The 22,251-nt window shown below is 36.8% G+C and overlaps 1 protein-coding gene across 1 annotated transcript; it reads right to left on the bottom strand.

Annotated features, from left to right (window-relative positions):
- Positions 1 to 254: 254 nt before the first annotated feature.
- On the bottom strand, positions 255 to 20,515 carry Hrs (Hepatocyte growth factor regulated tyrosine kinase substrate). The gene is made up of 13 exons (XM_089637782.1): positions 20,382 to 20,515; positions 20,185 to 20,269; positions 17,200 to 17,303; positions 14,671 to 14,831; positions 9,231 to 9,346; positions 8,772 to 8,892; positions 8,513 to 8,647; positions 7,905 to 8,061; positions 5,288 to 5,436; positions 4,259 to 4,404; positions 4,027 to 4,153; positions 2,443 to 2,640; positions 255 to 2,331 (listed from the first exon to the last, which is right to left on the bottom strand). Exons 1-13 carry the CDS (start codon positions 20,416 to 20,418, stop codon positions 1,129 to 1,131), a joined length of 2,739 nt encoding a protein of 912 aa, XP_089493908.1. The 5' UTR covers positions 20,419 to 20,515; the 3' UTR covers positions 255 to 1,128.
- Positions 20,516 to 22,251: the final 1,736 nt, after the last annotated feature.

Below are 22,251 nucleotides of genomic sequence, written 5' to 3'. Positions count from 1 at the left end.
CATTCAGTCTCCTCCCTTTGTTAAAACATTGGTGGGCCTGGCCATAGACATTTTGTCATTTTTTTGTAGATGTCTGATGAGGAAGACGTATGTGCTTTCAAATTTTCCCTGTCAACTGTCGAGATAAGCTCTGACGAGGAAGATGTTTTTGCAGTTTTAGCCATCGCACCAGGGAGGAAACACCAATTTTGGGTTCAATCTCGAAATTTAAATTTATATTAGCAATTGAAAATATAAGACAGATATGGTTTCTTCTACATCTCGGAAACTGATTTTGAAGAGTTAGTATTTATTCGGCCAGGTATTGAAAATGGCGTGGCAAAGTGGTAACGTTGTGAAATGATGTCATTTCACCAGAAATGCGACTTGGTGTTACATTACGATTTCTCACAACTGGGATTCATACACGAACCTGATGTACCACTTGAGAGTCTCGAAGCAGCAGCTGTCAAAAATTGTTTCGGAGGTTTGTTGGGCCGTCTACAATAGACTTAAAATACTTTATTTAAAGGTGAGTTCATGATAGAAACAATCATCCATTACGACATTATTTATTTGCAAGTTATTAAACTCATAATTTTTAAGCTCTCTCAGTGCACATAACCTTAAAACCTCATGCAATTTATGCTCCGCGACTGACAGCACCATCCGATGATTTGCAAAAAATTAAATAATCTCCTTCCCTGCCTTCCCCGTTCCAACCGCGCGAGAATGTTTTTCAATGACCACGGAAAACACAAACATTGCGTTTTTGATCAAAAATGTGGACGGGAACACTCCCATTTCGAATATTTGTGGCAATGTTTGAGGTAATGTTTGTGGAAATGCTTGCAGGAGACACCGCATAAGAAATCCAAAAACATGGTTCTATAAATTCATAGATCCCAATTCATGGAGAGCATAAATAATGTAATGTATTATGTAGGTTGATTCTTTAACAACAGAAAAGTTAATGATATAAATAATATTATGAGAGAGAAATATAATACGTAATCATATAATATTATGTGTATCTTTAACTTGTGCAACGCTATCAAACATTTAAATGAGAAAATTGCTCCTTTAGCTGTTAGATGCATCTACATAAATTTTATCAAAATTTGTCCATCCAGTGAAAATAATATTTGGCTAGTCAAAACTAATAAGTTCAGCGGTAGGATTCTCTTGGACCACCGGCTTTTGCTGTAGGGGGGAGCCCTGAGAGTTTTGTGGCCCAACCATGGATAGGGTAGGAGCCTGGGCGTTCACTGTGTTAGAAGGGGTTGATGTCGGCGAGAGACTACCAAGTTTTGTATCAACCGCCGGGTTACTGGGCATTTGATTGCCCTGAGGCATAGGAGCTTGATGTTGGCCCTGATTGATCTGTTGGGGGTGACCCATCATTTGCTGATTCTGTCCCATGTGCGGCATGGACTGCTGCTGGTGTCCAGGAGGCATATTCTGGTTCAAAGGCTGTCCCATCTGCTGGGGCCCCTGTCCCAACTGAGGAATTTGCCCTTGCTGGGGGAAGTTTTGAGGTCTGGGCTGTCCCATTTGCTGACCCAACTGCTGGGGCATTTGTCCCATCTGATGAACATGTTGGGGCATGCCCTGCTGGTTCATTTGGGGCCCTTGTTGGTTCATAGGCTGGCCCTGTTGGTTTAATTGGGGGCCTTGCTGATTCATTTGGGGTCCTTGTGGGTTCATTTGCTGACCTTGAGGATTCATCTGTTGTCCTTGAGGATTCATCTGCTGGCCTTGTTGGTTCATTTGTGGCATTTGGCCGTGTTGGGGGAGCTGTTGATTCATTTGAGGGTTTTGTTGAGGCATTTGTGCTCCTTGAGGGCCGACCATCTGCCCTTGTTGCATTTGCTGAGATCCAGGGATGGACATTTGTGATTGACTTCCTGTCATCCCCATTGGGTTTTGTTGATTCATTTGCTGAGGGCCTTGCGGCCCATGCTGCGATATGGGCATGCCCATTTGAGGACCTTGGGGAACCTGTTGTCCCAATATTCCCCCAGGTGGGGGCATTCCTCCCGGATGTTGTCCCATGGGTTGACCTTGTTGGTTCATGGGTTGGCCTTGCATGTTGAGCTGGGGTAAGTGCCCCATCTGGCCCTGCTGCAGGTTATGCTGGGGCATGCCCTGTGAACCGGGTTGCCGGATCATGCCGGGTTGGGCGCCCATCATGGGGGGGTAGCCCGGCGCGTAGGGAGGGGGCTGGTAAGCTTGTTGGCCGGGATGAAACTGGTGAACTGGACTTCCCTGCAGATAGTACACTCCCGAGCCGCCCATCATATATTGGTGTTTCTGTTGTTCTTGGCGCATCTGCATTTCTCTTTCTTGCTCCTGAAAGAATTAATGATAAATTAAGTCCAATTTTATTAACACGGTCTTTATTATTAAACAACATTTATGAATCAGTGATGCATTCTCTCTTATATAAATCCATCTTCCTACCTGCACCCTCTGCAGGGCCAGCTGCCTCTGGTACTGCAGGTACTCCTGCTTCTTCTTGCGCATGATGTCCAGCTTGTGCGCCATCTGCAGCTGTCTCTGGCGCTCCGCCTGCTCAGCGGCGCGGCGCATGCGCTCCGCGTGCTCTTCGCGCAGGACGTCTAGGGCGGCACGGGAGTCCTTCACTTGCGTCAGCTTGTCCTGGATGATTAGAAGAAATGTAATTAGTAAGGGCAAAGCACATTCTGACTTACAAATTGAGGAGTAGCCATATAATTTTTGTGCTGGTTGCAACTTCCCCAACTTCCTCTTCCCCCATTTCATTCCTCTCCCCACTAGCTTCAGTCTCACAACATACCCCAACTGGGGATGCCATATTCTCACTAGCTCCAGATGGTTAGGAGCATTTGTGACTCCTGTGCGGTATTCATGTAATATGTATATTTTTTTAAATAAGGTTGAATTAATTTTATTTTTTTAACCATCTTTCTCGAATTTTGCTCTTTTTTGTTGCTAAGAAGCATATATAATTATTTAATTTATTGGGTGAACCTCAATACACACAATTTTAAATAATATTGATGAATTTCCAAATATTCTGCATCAAATGACCACCCACACATGATCAGAGATGTGCTTTATTTCAAATAAATCCATTTCAAATGGAAATGCAAAATGGGTATTTTCCATTTTGCATTTTAAATGCTTTTCTAAAAACCATTTTGCATTTTGCATTTTAAATGCTTTTCTCAATGCATTTTCCATTTTAAATGCTTTTTTGCAACATTCTTCCTACTATCTCAACACTCATCTTTTTTTCATAAGCCCCAAATATCAGTCGGTCCTAAACCTCATTATGAGAGATAATTTACATTTGTCAAGTTGCTCCCTGGTAGGAGCCCTGGCAATTGAGTGATACCATTACAAAAAATACTGATTCAAATACTGAACATGGAGCCATGACGCTGTAATATTAAATGTTAGATGGCAGTTTCTATGTTTTTACGTTGGCAAGATTAGTCCCGCGCACATTTTTTGAGGTTTCATAATCTGTAGTCGTGGTGTTTTTCGATTAACCATCATGTAATATGTTTGTTCTACATTGATTTCCTATTAACCGCTTCTGTGCCAAGAGCGAGTTAACTCGCATTCTTGGCCTGCTGTGCACAGCTACACTTCTACCTACTGGCATGTAAAAGGTTAAATGACAAAATTGTTTTAAATTCTATAATTATTTTGATTGTTTGATCTGAGAAACCATTTTGCATTTTAAATGCATTTTGAAAATAGGTATTTTGCATTTTGCATTTGAAATTCTTTTCTAAAAACCATTTTGCATTTTGCATTTTCAAATGGAAAAGTTTTGACCCATTTCCATTTTGCATTTCAAATGGTTTTGGGTATCCATTTTGCACATCTCTGCACATGATCAATAACACTGAAAATACTTTTGGTGGATTTCAAAATGTCATCGTATCATCGTTAGAGGGAGCGCATGTATTTGTTAATTATAATTTTTTTTAAATTATATTATAGCCAAGGAGTATTAAATTCTTTTTGTTGTTGATTAAAGCACATTATTCCAACCTGTAAGCCTTCATAATGGACCCTGCTGTCATCTTGCTGCTGAATGTAGCGGAGAAGACGAGAATGCATCGTGGTGATGTTCATGAACAGTGTCTGCACAGAGCTGTCATTGGCTATAGAACGCCCCCTGGAAGCAAGTCAATAAAATTATAGTTTTATGAAGAAAAAAAAAGTATTCCGTAAAAAATTGCATTCACATTGGTAGTGGAGAGCGTGACTTATACAATATTACCTGGAAGAGTTGCTTTTCATCCTGTTGACAAAAATCTCCACTTGGCTTTTAAGGGCCGTGATGAATTCTTCCATCTCTGGATCGGTTGCAGCTCCATTCTCCAGCTTCATGGATGCTATCTTGCTTGCCAGCATATCGTTCAAGCCCTTAAAAGTAAAAAAAAAATTAAAAAAAAAAGTAGGAGTGAGCAGTGTAAGCACCTTAATTCTTCAGGCCTCAACCATATTCCGTCAGAAGGTCGGAGTATTTCTGCTTTGCAATAAAATCCAAATAAATGGAGTATTTCTAAACATATCCGAAAACTAAATACTGTTTTAGAAAGGTGATGAAATACGCTCTAATATTTTATTTTTCATCACTTATTAACCTATTCCCAAATATTGTCCCGGCAGGTGCCAGAACATGTCTAATTGCAGTACTTGGTACGTGCGATATGCACGCTAGGTAGGTAAGAAGGTACAAGTGTGAAATACTAGGGAACAGGTATTTGGAATAAGTATTTATTCTTACTTGTACTAGTTGTTCCAAGTATCAAGACGAGCTAGTACGACTCACCTCTACTGTGTACTGAAGTGACAACTAACATTTATTTATGTATTAATATTCGGGAAATCGACAGTTTACATTTATTTCAGTTTGCACATAAGTATTATACATATAGCTAAAATAAAACCATTTATGGATTTCCTCCTTGCGACTTTACCTCTACTGAGATAACATAATAAGGAACAAGTAAATTAAATTTGTAAAAAAGACATGTTCTTCGAGTCATTGTGCATGACTAAAAGATTAAAATATTGGATTAGAATTCAGTGGACTCAAAGAAGTCTGACATCAGCAAGATCATAGACTATTCAAAGATAAAATATGCAGTAAACAAAATAGACAGAAAAAAAAAATTCTATGGTTCTGCCGCTACCTATCTTCTTTAGTTTCGCGTTATTTTTGAGATAGATAGAGAGGTTACAATAAGTTAACATCAGAGGTAAAAATCCACAATATTATTAATAAATAATTTTGTTATCTTACCGATGACAATGGGGGCTGAGGGCCGGGAGAGGGCGTGGGGGCAGACGGGGGCTCCTGCAGAGAGGAGGGGGTCTGCACGCGCTGTTCCCAGTATCCCCGGTCCAGATACCGGGAAAGCTCGGCGGGGGGGGCAGATCCTGGGGGGCTGCCTGGAAAGCAAAAGGATTGCATTAGAAATATGAACTAGGGCAGAGGTCGGCAAATTCATTAGTCAAATGAACCAAATTTCAGCAGTACAACGATTTAGATTTCTAATTTATTTACAAGAACACTGTTTTTAGAAGTCTGTTAAAACTAGATATATTGAGTGAAATTAAAAAAATACTTAATAATAATCATATTATTTGATAAAATTTTTATTACTAAAAGTGTTAAATCAAAATTATATAAAATTTTCAATTATATAATTTTTTTTAAATAACCCACATTGATTTTACAAATGAAAGTACTTATGAACACTTATATCTGTAATTTAAAATGTAACGATAATTTGTCAAAACACATCATAAAAAACGAGCGCAAACTATGCACTTGCGAATATAAAATAAATAAATGACAAATTCCAAACTCCTGCTCATAGATGCCTGCCCTGGATAGCTGGGAAACAACGTCGGTAAAGGCGTACCAGAGAAAGCCCCGACAGGGCATCTTGGCGGATGAGAACAGTACCTTCTCACAGGATTGTTTTGACTTATTTAGCACCTACCTATTTTATTTTTGATAGAAAACTTTTTTTGATTTATGAAATATCATTAAAAATTATTATTAGTAAAATAAAATGTTTTATAAACAAGTAATTCGTCGAAGAGCCGCACTTAAGTAGCCAAAGAGCCGTATGCGCCTGGCAAGCTGCAGTTGCAACCACCGAACTAGGGGAAGGGGATTTTTGGGTAGGTACTTTAGCCTTATGAATCAATTAAAAAATAACACATAACATTTGTATGACTTTTGATGGGCAAGAAGTTGGGAAAAGATTTGGATGGGCCGCCTATAACAAACATGACTATATAAAAAAAAAACAAGATCTCCGAATGCGTTTATGTATTTTATAAAGGACAGTTACCTCATTTCACACCAAGAATCGCAGAAAGCTCCGTGAAAGGAATCGCCTTGTGTCAAAAAATGAATTTGAAACAAGATTTATTCTTCATATGTAGCATGGCCAACACGAGGAATATACGTGTGAATATACGAGGGTTGTCCCAGAAGTACCCGACATAACAAAGAAAACATTTGGGAGAAACTATCTTTAATTCTCATCGTGGTCTGCATTTAGCTGGATACACTTTCCACTTCACTCCACTTCATTATTGGCAAATCTTTCACCACTGAGCCATTTTTGCAAGTTTGAAAGAGAAAATAATCCGAGGGGGCTAAATCTGGTGAATAGGTTGCGTGAGGAAGCGATAGGAATATTAACTTATTGATATTGGTCAATGCGATAACTAATGTGTGAACTGTGCATTGTCTTGATGAAACAACATCAAGTCAATGCATGCAATGTTGAATGAGAAAGTTTTTTCTTGATTTTATCACTTAAACGCTATAACTTTGCAACTGTTTTTTGTTTTTGAAGATAATAAATTAAAATTATCCCATGCACATCCCAAAATACTGACGCCATAACCTTGCCAGCAGATGGAACTATCTTCACCTTCTTTGGAGCAGATTCATTCCTTTCAGTCCATCGTTTTGACTCTTCTTTCGTCTCACATGTGAAGTGTTGGACCCATGTTTTTATTAATGATTATGAATCGATACAAAAACTTGTCTTTATTGCGGTGAAAAATCGCCAAACACTCGATTGAAACATCCTTAAGACCCTGCTTTTGTTTAATTGTGAGCAAACGCGGCACCCATCTTGAGGACATCTTTATCATGTCCAAATTTTCAGTCAATATGCGATGTGCAGCACTTTTTGAAATTCCTATCATGTCTGCTCGCTCGCGCACTTTCAGTCAATGATCATACAATACCATTTTCTGGATTATCTTCACCATTTCTGGCATAGTCACCTTATTTGGTTGACCAATGAGATGTTCGTCTTGGTAGCTCGTCTGGCCTTGTTTAAACTCTGCCACCCAATATGTTATTGTTGTAAATGAAGGAGTAGACTTCCCTAGAGTAGAGTTGGACTGAAACCTTTCAAATGAGAGTATGTATTGTATCACATGACGATGACCACTTTTTTCGAAAGCGTTCACAATTGATGGCTGTAAAACAAAAACAAAAACACCATAGCGTCTTCAAACTTCGAACATAAGCTGTAAAGGCATAGGGTCATAATAATAGGTCAGGTTGGGTACTTCTGGGACTACCCTCGTAATTGTAATCGGATAGTGCTCTTGCTTCGGTCACCTACAGATAAGGTGGGATGACAACCTAAAGAGAGCTGCCAGCTTTGGATGGATGAGGCGGCCAAGAATCCTACGCCCAAAGTTAGACGCTAGAATGCTCACGAAGAATAGGAATATTAAGAGATATAACTTACTATATCCTATGTCCAAAGTTGGACACCAGAAGAAATATGAAGTAATATAACTTACTCAGAGAGACCTCTGTCCAAATTTGGACGCTAGAATTAATAAAGAGAGTAGAATTACATAACATAACTTACTGTGAGTTTGATGTTGAGGTGCCGGTACCACGACCTGAGTAACCGGTGCCATCCTCTGGCGGTCCTTCTCCTTCTGCTCGGCCTCTGACTGGCTGAGGGCCAGGGCCAGCTGCAGCTCCTCTTCCTCCTGCAGCTCCTCGGCTGTCTTCTGACCGGGCTGAAAATAAGGTTATGTTTTTTTCATTCAAGCTGAAAAAAGCTTGGACAAGTGAAAGCTTCCATTCACTGGATGTTAATTATCTACAGGTGCAAGATGTCTTCCAAAAATTAAGTAGATTCCTAATTATTGGAGAGTTTTATGTTTGTTATAATAACAGTGAACTCTTCATTAAAAGCATGTATTCCTATATTAAAAATCAAATGTAGCTCAATTGAAGTTAATACAAATTTTGGGAAGAATTCCAATGCTCTATTTAAAACAGAATTGTTTTATAATTCGTTAAATACATAGGTACTGTCGTTATGATTTAGGAGGAGTCTGACGAGCACTCGTACAGGAGTTGTCGAGCAGTTGGATTAGAAGATGGCTATAAAAACAAGCCGGCAGCTTTTTAACTCCCAGGGAACAAACGAACATTGTAAAAGGCGATCACATATTCTTTTCATACCTGCGGCTGTCCCTGTTGAGCCAGCGCGCTGGTCACATAATCGACGGTCGACTCAGAGGCTGGGTCTGACTTGGCGGGTGTTCCGGGACCCGGTGGGCGGCTCACTTGGTCATAGCAAGCGTCACACACGCGCACCTGAAAAGTACACCAACCAATATTATAAAACATTCGATAAGGAAGGTAAAAGTTTGTAAAGAAAAATCCAGACGAATGCACATCGGGATATTAGAGGATAATATGACATGTCTGTTTTACAAACCTCCTTTTCAATGCCAAACTTGGGCAGCGTGGTAGTCTTAGCGCTGCACTGCTGACAGAACACCTGACCACAGGCGCGGCAGTGGTGCTTCCTCTGCATCAGCGAAAATAAGACGCGGCATCTGAAACAGCATTCAACTATAATATGTACACATGTATAATCTGTGGACAAACATCTTACATCCAATTGGTTTGATAATATGGAAGACATTATATTGTGGATTAAAAACCATACCATGTAAGTGACACAATAAACTTTATCTTTTAAACCATATCACATAGCTGTCATATCATGCAAATGACCGCCGACAACACCAGCGCCATATGCTTCGAGCTTTTCAGAATACCTGCCATTCCGGAAGTATAATATTGGCACGTGATTATCACGCCTGTGTAATTTTATCATATGACCTTAAAAGAGGTAGTTCATAAAGATTCTTAACAGGCATTAATTAAATACCTGTGGCAAACGTCCCCATCTGACCATTCTGGAGCGCTGTCTGCCGAGAACATGGCATCTGATTCCTTTAGCACTGGAAACTTGTATCCCTCAGCCTTCATGATATTTACTGTGTCCTATAAAAACCAACAAGTCACTATCACAATGAAAAACCACAAAGATATTGTTAGGATAACATTTGTGATTCTTTTAAATAATAATTATACCCTCATAAATGTTCCTGTCATTTTTAAAGACACTGAATTTAAATTGTAAAAATTAGTTAAAAAACTGTGTTTTTAAGACAAGTAATTTTGTATCAATGAGCATATTTCTAATTGTAAACTGAATCTGTGGGAAATAATTCAATTAATGTAAAAATCAATAAGAAAATCAGAAGTACACCGCAGAGAATAGTCCAAGAGAAGCCACATAAAAATGTTATAAGTATGCTCGTCTGGCAAGTTTTGCATTGACAGTTACTACCTATTTGTATAGGTCCCTTATTTGAACATATAATTTGTATTCGAAATTGAAATTATATTTTATCCAAGGAAATGTGTGGCAACACTCAACCTTTGATACTTCTTTAGTAATGATTCAATTAATGTGACTTCCAAGGTATAATGCTTATGCAATGTTATTATTCAACGACTTTTTGATCACATGACCTATCATGAATCACACAGACTACCTGTGAGTCATATGATTTCACCCGAGTGCGAGTGCACAAATATTTACTGAATAAAATCTATGCAAAATTAAAATAGAGTTTAATGACTTTGTTTTTAATAAAAAAACAATCCAACCATGTATTATTGTATATGTATCTATTTTTTGCACTACATGTTTGCTGATTGCAATACACTTAGGTAAATACACTACACTGTGGTACCTGATTCTGTTACCAATGTTCGAGACCTCGGAACCGAAATTGACGGTAAAAATAATTTTAATTCTCACATAGAAAAAATAGTGTCCAAGGCATATCATCTTCTTGGATTTCTATATCGAGTCACCAAACCATTTAAAACCCAATGTCACTCAAATAGTTGTACTCATCCATAATTCCCAGCATAATTGAGTTCGGTTTCGTAGTTTGGAGTTCAATATATGTGATTCACAAAACAAGGATTGAATCAGTTCAAAAGAGACTAACACGGGAATCATCCGGTAGAGCCGCCTAAAATATTTCAAATTAGAACATTGAACGTTGTGACGAAAATTACATCAAATTTCTTTTCAATGTTATAAAAAAACCATGTTTCCTCTCGGCAACAATCAAAATCAATATCAATCACTTAGAATCCCCGAAACTTTCCATATTCCTTTTCAAAGAACCAACATAACCTTCTCTCAACCAATTATGCAAATGTGCCGACTATATAACATTCACTGCAGTCTCAAGATTCCAGGCATACATATATAGCGATAGCCCCCACAACTCTCATTCTCAAATCTCTCATTTTCACTTGACCCAAATTTTATTGTCTCTTGTTGTTTTACACACCTAAGGTCTTTCTAAAAAAAGTGGTGTAAATTTTATTTAATTGATAAACAACCGTGTCTGTGAAAACCTTACTAATTGAAACGTAATAGAAACTGACATAAAATAGTTCATGAAAAGATACATAAGATATATACATTGCTTATCCAGTCAAAGGGGTTGTTTATCTGTTTTATATACTTCAAATAAGAATAATTCTTCAATTAATTAATACTATTTTACTTAATTTTAAAGATGTTATAATCATAAAAACAAAACATCAATAAAAATTTCAGAAAGTAGATAAAAATTAGCTTTCTAATTTTCAGTGTTTGAAACATATTTTAACGTTTAAAAATTGAAATTTTTTAATAACATGAAAAAAACTGAAAAACAAACAAAAAACATCGAAAAATTTCAGAGAATTGAAAATTCAACGAAAACAGTCCTTTTATTTAAAAACTTTGCAAAATAAGACTTCTCTTTCTCATACAGGGTTTTATTTTCTTATGGAGTTTAGTGTCAAAAGCCTACAAAATAAGATGAAATCTTTTCCAGTTTTTTAGTAATAATGATTATGATTAGTCATTCTAAAAGTAATGTAAATCACCATAGGTATTATGTTTTAATTCATTTTTAGTTGGAGGTTTATAATTAAGCTATATTTGAATTTTCCTGTGTCCAATTTGATGGTTATATATAAAACACGACAAACGCGTTTTATACAAGTTACGCAACATGAAAACGTGTAATTTTTCAAGGTTCGTTCTTCTGCCCTGTATTGTTTCTACTGTAGGTTGACTACTTATCTGCTCTTTTGTATAGTAAGTCTCTTCAAGAAATTCTTCTTATTTTCCACGAAAAGACCTTCCACACTGCATTCCCTGAGATGACAGACCCTGAAAGATGTCTGAGGACCTCAAAACTCAAATGAATTTAGAAGAAATCAAAGTAATTGAGTGAATTTCACTTCACTTTTTTATCTCATTCATACAATTAAAAATGATTAAATATTACAATAACTATTCCCAGAGAATAACCAAAAAATTAAACATTTTCGATCCATTCTGTCATCAATATACATAAATGTTGTTTTTTTTATTTATTTGTATTTACCTACACATGCATAAGGCATTTATGTTGTTAAAAAACATCACTTTCATGGAAGTTTTATTAAATTCACGTGGTAAAAGTCAATAAAAAAATAATAAGTACTAAATAACCTCGCTTTTACCGATAAGATGAAACTACTTAATACCCTAGTTTTAACACTGTTAATTCTCAATTAACAGCTGAAAAATATGGGAGCAACAATAACGAGGGTTGTCATTTCGTATTTCGACAATAAGCTGAAAATAATCACTATTGAAACACAGACAGAAAAGCTGTAAAAATTTCAGCTTATAGTTTGCAAGTACGGCCAGTTTATCAGTATATCCCTTTCAGACCCGAGCCTAGTTGACAAATAAATTTTAGTTTTTCGTTGTAGTAATGTGATTATGGGTAACAAAAAAAGAAAAAAAGAATTTTTTTATATTTTTTATTAATCAATTTTTCTTGGAAAAGCCATACTCACAATTGTGAGTACTGGGTCTCAACAATTTCCAAAAAGAGATACTGGTTTAACAAAATATTCGAAGTAAGTTATCAAAAATCAATGATTATTTGCGATGAAACTTTAAGAAAAAGTTGACATCTTTTGATAGGCATAAGTAGACATCACATTTTATACATTTGGTGCGAGATCGCTTTGAACATCCCTCCAGTCTGCAACACCTGGGAGCTTTGAGAGATTCGACAATGGGCCAGTGCTCATACCCGTCGTACCTCTTGTCTTCAAATGGAATTGCAGCTGGTTGGTATCTTTTTGAAGGTGACTGTATTGTTTGGGTGCTCGTTTCAGCATCTGCATCAAACTTTCGTTTGGGTGGCAGTCCTCCAAGCAAATACTCTCCAATCGTCAGCCTAAAATCCAGCAGGTCCAGTATATCTTTTTTTCTGTAATTATTTTCGTTGCAAACTCTTCTGTACTCATTCCAGCTATTTACGATAGCTAAGTCAAACATATGAATAATTACTTTTAACGTCCATTTCTTTGTCTTGAACCAAGTCCTGTAACATTCCAGACTTTGATCACAACTATCGACTCCACCCATTTTTTCATTGTATAGTTTTACAACAGCTGGGCACTGAACTTGTATGTGTTTTTTTCAGTTTTATCCCATCTTTCAACTTGAGTACTGGGCGTACTACCTACAAAGGAAGATGCCATTAGAATAGATTTGTTGTCTTTCCATTTCACAATAGAAACAGCATCATCTGATCGGCATATTTCTTCAAAATCCCCCCTCTTCATTTGTTTATCTGGGGTAAACTTGAAGCCTTTAAATCTGTTAGGCATAATGGTACCTGTGCCATAAATTTTTTTCTCCTTGAGTTTATCAAATAAAGGCATTGTTGTGAAATAACGATCGAAGAAGACAGAGCTTTCTTCTGGCAGAGTTGAAACAAGTCGCAAAATTACTGCAGGACCTAGACCTAATGTTCGATCGGGTAATGGTGTATTCGCACCTTGGTATATCTCGAAATCCAACACTGTTCCATTGGAACTAGTCATTACGAAATTTTTCAGTCCGGTTGGACGAGGTTTGTTTCTTACAAATTGGCGAACGGCACATCTTCCTAGAAATGGTAACATTTGCTCGTCAATTGAGTAAAACACAAAGTCTCTCTCAATACAAAGACATCTGTCTCTCACTGCTTTTATCACTGGATCAATTTTCCAAAAAATATTATTAGCATGGCCTGCATTTTCAGCAAATGTGTCAACGAAGTGTAAATTGACGCGGAACATAAAAAATCTGTCACGACTCATTGCTGATGCAATCGGATCAAATCGAAATCGAGAATGCCAATATAGCTTGATCCTCGGAAATTTAATACAGCCAATCAGGGCATTTATACCAAAAAACTTTTTTATTTCAGAAGCAGAAGTTTTCAGTATGTTTCCAGTTTTATTTAAATAATATTGTACAGTGTGTTTCGCTCCCAGCTCAAAAAGCTCCTGCCTAAAATACCTCTCAAAGAATGCGACTGCTGATATTACTTGAGATGGTACTTTCAATGTTGTTGTTGTTGTCTTTCTCACAAAAGATCTTTTCCTCCACTGGTAGTTTCTTTGTGCTGGTGGTTGATTATCCGGTTCTTCGTCTGGCTCAGAATCAGATGAACTGCTTACGGTTCTATTTTGTGGGGTCCATTCATCTTCGTTATCATCATCGCTAAATAACTCAATATCTGATTCATTTCCGTTCATAAGCAAGTCAGTAATGGCATCTGGATCATTTATAAGATTCTCCATGGTCTGTAAATAAAATACAAATCATAAAAACACAGTAAAAACAAAGGCATTTTATTTAATGAATACAAATATCTTATCCCATACATTACTTACATTGGCAGGGTAGAGAACCATAGCTCACAAACGTGAGTTGTAAAATTCAAATGTATCTAATCAATACAAAATACACTTTTAACTTGTATTAGAGCTACACTATTGTTTACTACACTCTTGACCAACGATAACTTCAATAACAATTGAAAGAAGTTGAATAAAAGCAAAGTTATGAGCAAAAACAGGGAGACCGACAAGACTTTATCGAACTGTCATAAAAGTGCAACAAAAGAATCCTGGTGTTGCCACCGCATAGAAATTTTACCCAATTAAAAAATATTTTTCAAGTACCCAGCCATGCTCACAAACGATCGAGACTGGTCACACACCCATAGAAGCATTGCACCGTCAGAAATTAAATCAGTAACTTACCCTCACAAAAGTGAGTACAGGGTCTGAAAGGGATATGTACTCAGGAAAGTTACGAGTCAGATTGGGTTGTCAAGAAACCTACCCGATAGCAACTTGATGTCAAACAAGCACACAGATTTTCTGGTTTATACGCAATTAAGATGACTGACCTGCACAGCTCGGTACTTGGAGTTGTTCCTGAAGGCGAACGCCCAAGCCTGGATGAGCTCCAGGGTCTTGGTCCTGACATTCTCGTGCTGAGAGGACTTCACGAGCTCCCGGAACATTTCGCAGTTGGCCTTGCTGGTGATCTCATCGTGAACTCCAGATCCTGTATCAAGAATAGTCACCGTTGAAAGTTTTGCAATAACAGAAGTGCAAAAAGTCTTATAATTTTTTTGTTTAACCTATACATATTTTATGATTGCTTAGACCTGATATTGATTATTGTAAAATTTCCAAATATACTTTGAAAGGATGTACTATTATGTACCAGCCTTCTAAATGAACTAGGACCTAGCCATTATATATTTTCAATAAAACAATATAATATTATGTACGAAAACCTATATTTTTGTTGTGCTAGCCAGTGACATTGACTGTAAACCTGTTCACTACATTTGTACAATTTCATGTTCGCTAGATAAACATCATAAATAACTAAAATACTTTAAAAAAATAAGTTATTTAATTATTATATAGTATTTTTTGAGCGCGCTGACTCTAAAGCAGAGAATTCATCAGCGGGCATATCTAGGTGAGCATGACGTCACAGGCCGAGCGATGAACAGTTCTGTATGCATGTACGCCTGACAGACATGCTTGTCGCCGGGCGTGTGACGTCATACTCGCCGGTGAATACTCAGCGCTGGTAAGCTACACATTTCGTATGCTGTATTTTTATGTGTTCAACTTTTTACTGGTCAATGCCCATCAAGGGAATGGAAAGACCCTGACTCTGCAATTAATCAGGCTAAGACAATCTAGAGCAGTCACCTCATAACCCAGAGGCGCCTCCACCAACTTTGAGGAAAGTTAGCACGAGTCTGATGGCCCCCTTCTAGTAAACCGAGAATCGCTATATTTTCTTTAGAGTTTTTAGGAGTTTCTTCCCTCTTCGTCAATTCAGATTTCTTTATGAAAACTCTCGATGAACTGGTTTTAGGGGGTAAGCGTTTGCTCTATTCGCTGCCAGGCTAATTATAACGTATATTCGATAGGACAACTCTGTGATAGCGACTTAAACTGCCCTAGATACCTTCTTATTATTTTCAAAATGTGCATATAAATTTAATTATAAACTTTTACTGTTGTTTCTCTGATTGAGGAAAAATTATTACAAATTCTTTTTATTTTTTTATGTACTGAATATTCGTTATTGAGTGTAAATATGTATATATATACTAAGAAATGCTGTATGCAGGGACACTGGAGGGTCTAGAGCCATTTATAATAATTAAAGGAATTGCCATTCCGAAGGTCGCGGGTTCGAACCCGGCGTGCGCAAATAAATTTTATTTGATTAATTTGTGTTATTTCACAATTAATTAATTAAAATAATATATAGTATATTTGCGGCACGTTCCAGAGTGGAAGATACTACCAGTATCGCCCTGGTGTAAGACCACCATTCAGAATTGAAACGTTGCTCCAAATGGCTTTAGCCGTGTTTAGTGACTAGATCTGAATAGCCAGGTACTTCCCCACCTTCCTCTTTCCCTTCCCCACTTACCTTCAGCCTCACAACATCCCCCAATTGGGGATCCCATAGTCTCACTGGCTCCAGACGGGAGCAGTTGGGACTCTTGTGAGGTATTCACTATAAAAAAAAAAATGTAGCTTCGTTTTCATAAATGAGTCTTAACGTGTACAATGAAGCAGGTAAACAATCAGTTTCTTTATGCCGTCGTTGGGAAAGTGCTGGGAACCCTCCAATGGTCAATGCCCGAAAAACACTTATGCCGCCCGATTCTAAAGGGGTCAAGGGCTCTTGCTTTGTCTGAACTGTGTATAGATACTAGCTAAGCCACTATGTCAAATATTTAACCAATCACTGAATTCTGGCTAAAAAGGGCAATATTTGTGATGTCATAAATTACAGACACAAAAAACCCCCTCTGCATTCCCCAAATTGTTTGAAAAACTTATACTCTATAGAATCTCTATAAACATTAATAACATCATTGTACGTAATCAACACGGCTTTATGCCGGCAGATCCACCCTAACAAATCTCTCTTTATACAGACAATTTATATATAAAGTTGACTCAATATAATTTAGACTTTGTAAAAGCATTAAACCACACCATTCTCTCCATAAACTTTGTAAATTTGGAATAGAGGGGAAATATTAGAATGGATAAAGAGCTATCTAACTATGTAATAGAATTCTTCAAGAAATAAATTATTATAACCTTATATTATTATAACCCTTATTATAACAAATTCATGGCTACAATCGGTGTACCTCAAGGACCACATTTAGGCCCAATACTGTTATATTTTTTATTAGTGATATCTATATTGTATATACATTCTGGCAATACCTAAATGCGTTTAGTGCGGGACTGCATATTTAGATTGCACTCTGGTAGCAACAAAAAAACTTTCTATTTAACAAATTGAATGATTAACATAACAAGGTAGTGGTAATCGTTGTGGTGTTGTAAGGATAGGATAAAATTAAAATATTACAAACCACAGTTTTTAACAATGCTTTCCAGAACCAGAAGGGCAAACATAGCCTGGTGAGGATTTGGGGAGTACAGCTTTTTCTTTATGGCTGCTACAGCGTACTTTGGACTGAAAGCAAAATAAATATCGACATTAATGAAAAATAAATTATTTGCGTAACATTAATCAGTGGCAGTTCTTTACGAGGATACACTAGTACAGGTAAAATAGAACCAAAATGCACAAAATAAATGACAAAATTCGTGCATTCAAAAAACTTGCTCATACATTCTTTTTGGCAGTAGAAATGAATATCTGTAAAATCCTTGCAAAAAAAAAAGGTGGAACACCCCTCTGAACAGGAGGAGGGGGAATTTGTGAAAAATACATGTCCATAAACTAGGAGTTTTTAACGATTACAACATTTACGAGTTGATTTTTTGATGAAATTCCTCACTTCAATCATCGTGGTGCTGATTGAATTTTAAATATGTAGTATTTTTTTTGCTGGAGTCAATGAACTATTCATGAAATTATGACAAACAAACCGCTGAAAACATGTAATGTTTTATTGTAGAAAAATCCCTCTTATAAATACCTTGCAAGACTATTTGTCTATTTTAGAATGATTATCAATTAATAATATCAACATCCTATCTCTATACTGATAAAATCTGGCAATTTATGTATATTTCGGTGAGGTAAAAGTGCGTAATTAATCATGTAAACTTAATATTTGTTATTGCTGGAGTCTTAAATAGGAACTATTCTGAAGTTTCTTCTTCTTCGATGGCGCTACAGCCCATATCGAGCTTTGGCCTCCTGCAACAGTCGCCTCCAACTCCTCCTGTCCTCAGCGGCTGACTTCCAGTTTAATATTACTTATTCTGAAGCTTACCAAGGCTTAAGTGGCCGATTTGGCCCGCTTAAATTTGAGTGAAGAATGTGGCGCATAGTTAGGATACGAACCGACTGATATACCGGGCCTACGTTTTCATTTGTGCTGAATCGCATGAGACTACTCCCAAATCGATAGTATCAATATTTGGTGAATTAAGACCGGTTTTTAGTAAAGAAACATGAAAAATTGTTAGTTTGAGAAGGGAACAGCATGGATTTGAATTTAGTTCAATGATAATCTTGCACTGTATATTATTATTCTATGCATATAAATTGGTACAAACCCATAGACATCCAAATTGATGGACTTGCCCTAATATGAAAGCTGGGTATCATTTCGACGGGTTGGAGGCAGACCATGTGACCATATTTTTGGCACCAGGAGGGTTAGAGAATGCTTTGAATAAACTATGACATCTGTCATACATTGACCGCCCAAGGCATTTGTTAGTGTATAACAATATAGTGTAACAAAATATTCAATTTTAGACTCTGAACTTTTGTTTACCCGATTTAGGATTTGTAATTAAGTTTTTTGTGCAGCCAGAAATTTGTGCGCCGTTGTAAAAAGGACTAGTAATTCATAAGCAGATTTTATTTTCGAGGACTGAATAGTGATATTACAATGCATGTTGCCTGTACTGTCAGATTAATTTATTAACAAATCACAGAAAGAGAGACTCCGCCTCCCGCGCTCTGCACAACTTGGTTTGTTCCCCTTTTCCTAATTGGCTGGTCTATCAATTTGAATATCTGTGTTTTTTATTTTGTGTTTAGACATCTGATTGAGCAAGAGACATGTCGAGCAAGACTTGTCCATGAACATTTTTGTTTGAGAAAATGGTAATTATTTACTTAACCATCGCACTTATAGGAACAGATTAAGGAAATTACATTTCATTTGAACTTAATTACTACAAGAAACAACTATTTACATGCACAATACAGATTATTAGGTTCTTAGTGTGGGCTAATTGCGTAATTTCCGCGTATTTAGATTGACACAAAATTTGCGCAAACGTCCATCTGTTCAAAGATTTATAAGAAAAATTTTGAACTTTGATTGAGTAAAAACGGAACTTTAATCATCTCCCCCAATGTAAATAGTTGTTTCGGTAATTTTTGGATAGGGCCTGACACGCTTATTACGAATATTTTTTAGAAAAAAACTTTATATTCGCCTTAATTACTATAAAAGAAAACTTTTTGCATTTCGGGCGGCGTAAAATTATGAATTTAAATTTTCAATTGCGTTAACCAAAATTCACTTCGCGAATCGATGCGGCGGCAATCAGCTGCCATTAGGTACGTCACTGTTATGTTGGTATCCCTGATACATTGATTTGTATCACAAACCATGTTACACAAACCTAGCGTAGCCGGTAAACTAGTTGAAAACTGGGATGTTTTTCTTGCCTTGACGCGAGCAGGCGTTATTAAGGGGCACTTTCCTTTGTATCACAAACCATATTACACAAACCTCGGCATCCCACGAAGATAGCAACGGTCGTATTTAGCTCTTGTTAATGCATCAGTGATACCAACATAACAGTGCGTTCCTAATGGCGTCGCGTTGTCGCCACATCGATTCGCGAAGTGAATTTTGGTTTTATGCAATTGAAAATCAAAATGCATAATTTTCCGCCGCCCGAAATGCAAAAAGTTTTCTTTTATAGTAATTAAGGCGAATATAAAGTTTTTTTCTAAAAATTATTCGTAATAAGCGTGTCAGGCCCTATCCAAAATTTACCGTTGTTTCTTGTAGTAATTAAGTTGAAATGAAGTGTAATTTCCATAATCTGTGCCTATCGAAATTAACTATTCAACGAGAAATTTTATATATCTCCGGGTAGTGAGATTTTAGTACATATAAAAAATGTCAGTCCCCAGACCCTACTAGTACTCGAGCCGCCGCTAACATTCATTGTAAGCAACATAATTAAACACCGATTGAACGAGATGATCATTTTGGTAATTTATTTACTGAGACAACAAAAGATTGTCGACATGTAGATAAGATATAATGAATAATTGATGATTAATGCATTATAATTTTAATTTCCAATAACTAAATTCCCCGAGTCCGAATGAATTATTAAGTTGCAATTACCTGCAGTCATTTTGCCTGATCAAATCACATATTTGTAGAATAGCTGGCCAGTCGGGATCAAGGCGTAAATTGCTCGTCGCCTTGTCTAAACAAAAAACATGAAACATACATTGCATGGTATTGCGTGTTATCTACAAATGTTGTAAAAAAATCTGATGATCATGCAAAATAATTTAATGGAAGTTTTGATTACTTACCCAACAATTTGTCAAAGTTTGTTCCAGTACGAAACATTTTTATTATTCAGTCTGACAGAAGAGTGACAGCGAAAAATAAAATGTACTGCACGATAGTGTTGCCAGCATAAATAAACCACTGTCCATAAATAAACCAATCACCCACTGTCCATAAATAAACCAATCACCCACTGTCGTTGCCAGTATACATATCACAACAATAATGTTATCGTTCGGCTAAGGCTACCGAGTGCTCTCCCAGGAGGTCATAAAAATTGTATTTTATTTAGGTAACTACTAATACAAAAAATATTAATTTCCAGAAAGAATGCATATGCTGTGGTCAAGGTACTCTTAGGTATCATTTTCTTAGAACCTTGCCCAAGCTTCCTATATATATGTGGTGAACCGAAAGGAGCAATGGCAAGGTTTTTATTAGACTACTTACTTCAACAAACTAGTTCTATTCATTATTATTCGCGTATCACCAATAGATGTAATTACTATTCAGTGTGATGGTTCCATGATAACTCAGTGACAAATCAACACACCCTGGAAAATTAATAAAAGTCTTTAACAGATTACGCCAAAGCATCAAAGCATTTTATACTCCATATAGGATTTATTTCGTTTACGATTATGGAAAGTAGTGCTATTATATAGCGCGTAAAATTCCTTGTATTTGACACAACATTTGCGGCATTGCAGGATCGATGTGAGCATAAATAAACCAATCGATGTGAGTTTCGATAGGCAGGTATAGGTATATATATACTGCCAATCTAAAAAATCACTAAACCAGGGGTTACACACGCAGGGTCTGCCTCGTTCGAAATTAGGTACGAAAATGTGAAAATAATAAAAATGGATTATAAAAATAGCAAACAAACCTGTAATCAAAATCACTCTAAAATTACGTAAATAAAAAACCAGAGGATATTAATAATTTATGCATTTTATTTTAATGAAATACTCCTGACTTTTCCTATAAATAAATTACATGTGTTATTAAAAAAGGGCTTGTTTTGTAAAACACATATTTATTTATATAATTTGGGAGGCGGGTATGGGTACCGCCGCCCCAAAAATCGTTAATTGGATAACCAACACCTCTACTATAGGTCACCCCAAGTGGTTCACTACGTTTGGTGACTTAGCATGGGTGCCCTAGTTTATGGAGTGAGGATTATCTAGGTCTTGGCAATAGATGCATCTGCGTACCTACTTTGTAGTGGCCAGAATTTGGAGAGACTGGTTGAGGGATACCTTTTTACCACAGCAGTGGGATGAATTCAAACGTCCGTCACTCCTGGACACACTGACCTTAGATTTATACATCCCCCCCCCTCATACCCCTTTTCATATCCTTAAAAATCCCTCCACACAGCATCCCCAAAGATAACATAGGCCCCGAGGGAAAATATTTTCCATTGGGCCTCTTGTGTGGAGCTAATGTAAAAAGAAGTAAATTAAAAACGTCGGGTTTTAATTTTTTTCACATAAATGATAAAATGCTAGGGGTTTTTCAATAATATTAATAATTTATTTATATGAAAAACCAAGGGTTACTTCACAATAATATGTTTAATGTATTTAAATCATGCAGTTCTTTTAATTACATTATTTGAGAGTTATTTTGGTTAGAAGGATTGTTTGCTATTTTTTACAATCCATTTTTCGTACCTAATTTCGAACTAGGGGACTTGGCGTTCATAACCCCATAATAGTGATTATAATATTGGCAGTACCTATCTATCGAACCTCACATTGACCAGCTTCCACAATGTTTTGTCAAATATAAGGTTTTACGCGTATATTAGTATTTACGAAAATAATACTAAATTGCATTATTTTCCATAATTGTAGATGCAAATCGTCGCATATTATTGTC

The sequence above is a fragment of the Hesperophylax consimilis genome, chromosome 12 (genome assembly GCF_061612785.1).
Source record: "Hesperophylax consimilis isolate HC1 chromosome 12, BYU_Hcon_1.0, whole genome shotgun sequence".
Classification (NCBI taxonomy): domain Eukaryota; kingdom Metazoa; phylum Arthropoda; class Insecta; order Trichoptera; family Limnephilidae; genus Hesperophylax; species Hesperophylax consimilis.
Note: the sequence above shows the minus strand (reverse complement) of the source record. Positions and strands in the feature narration are given on the sequence as shown.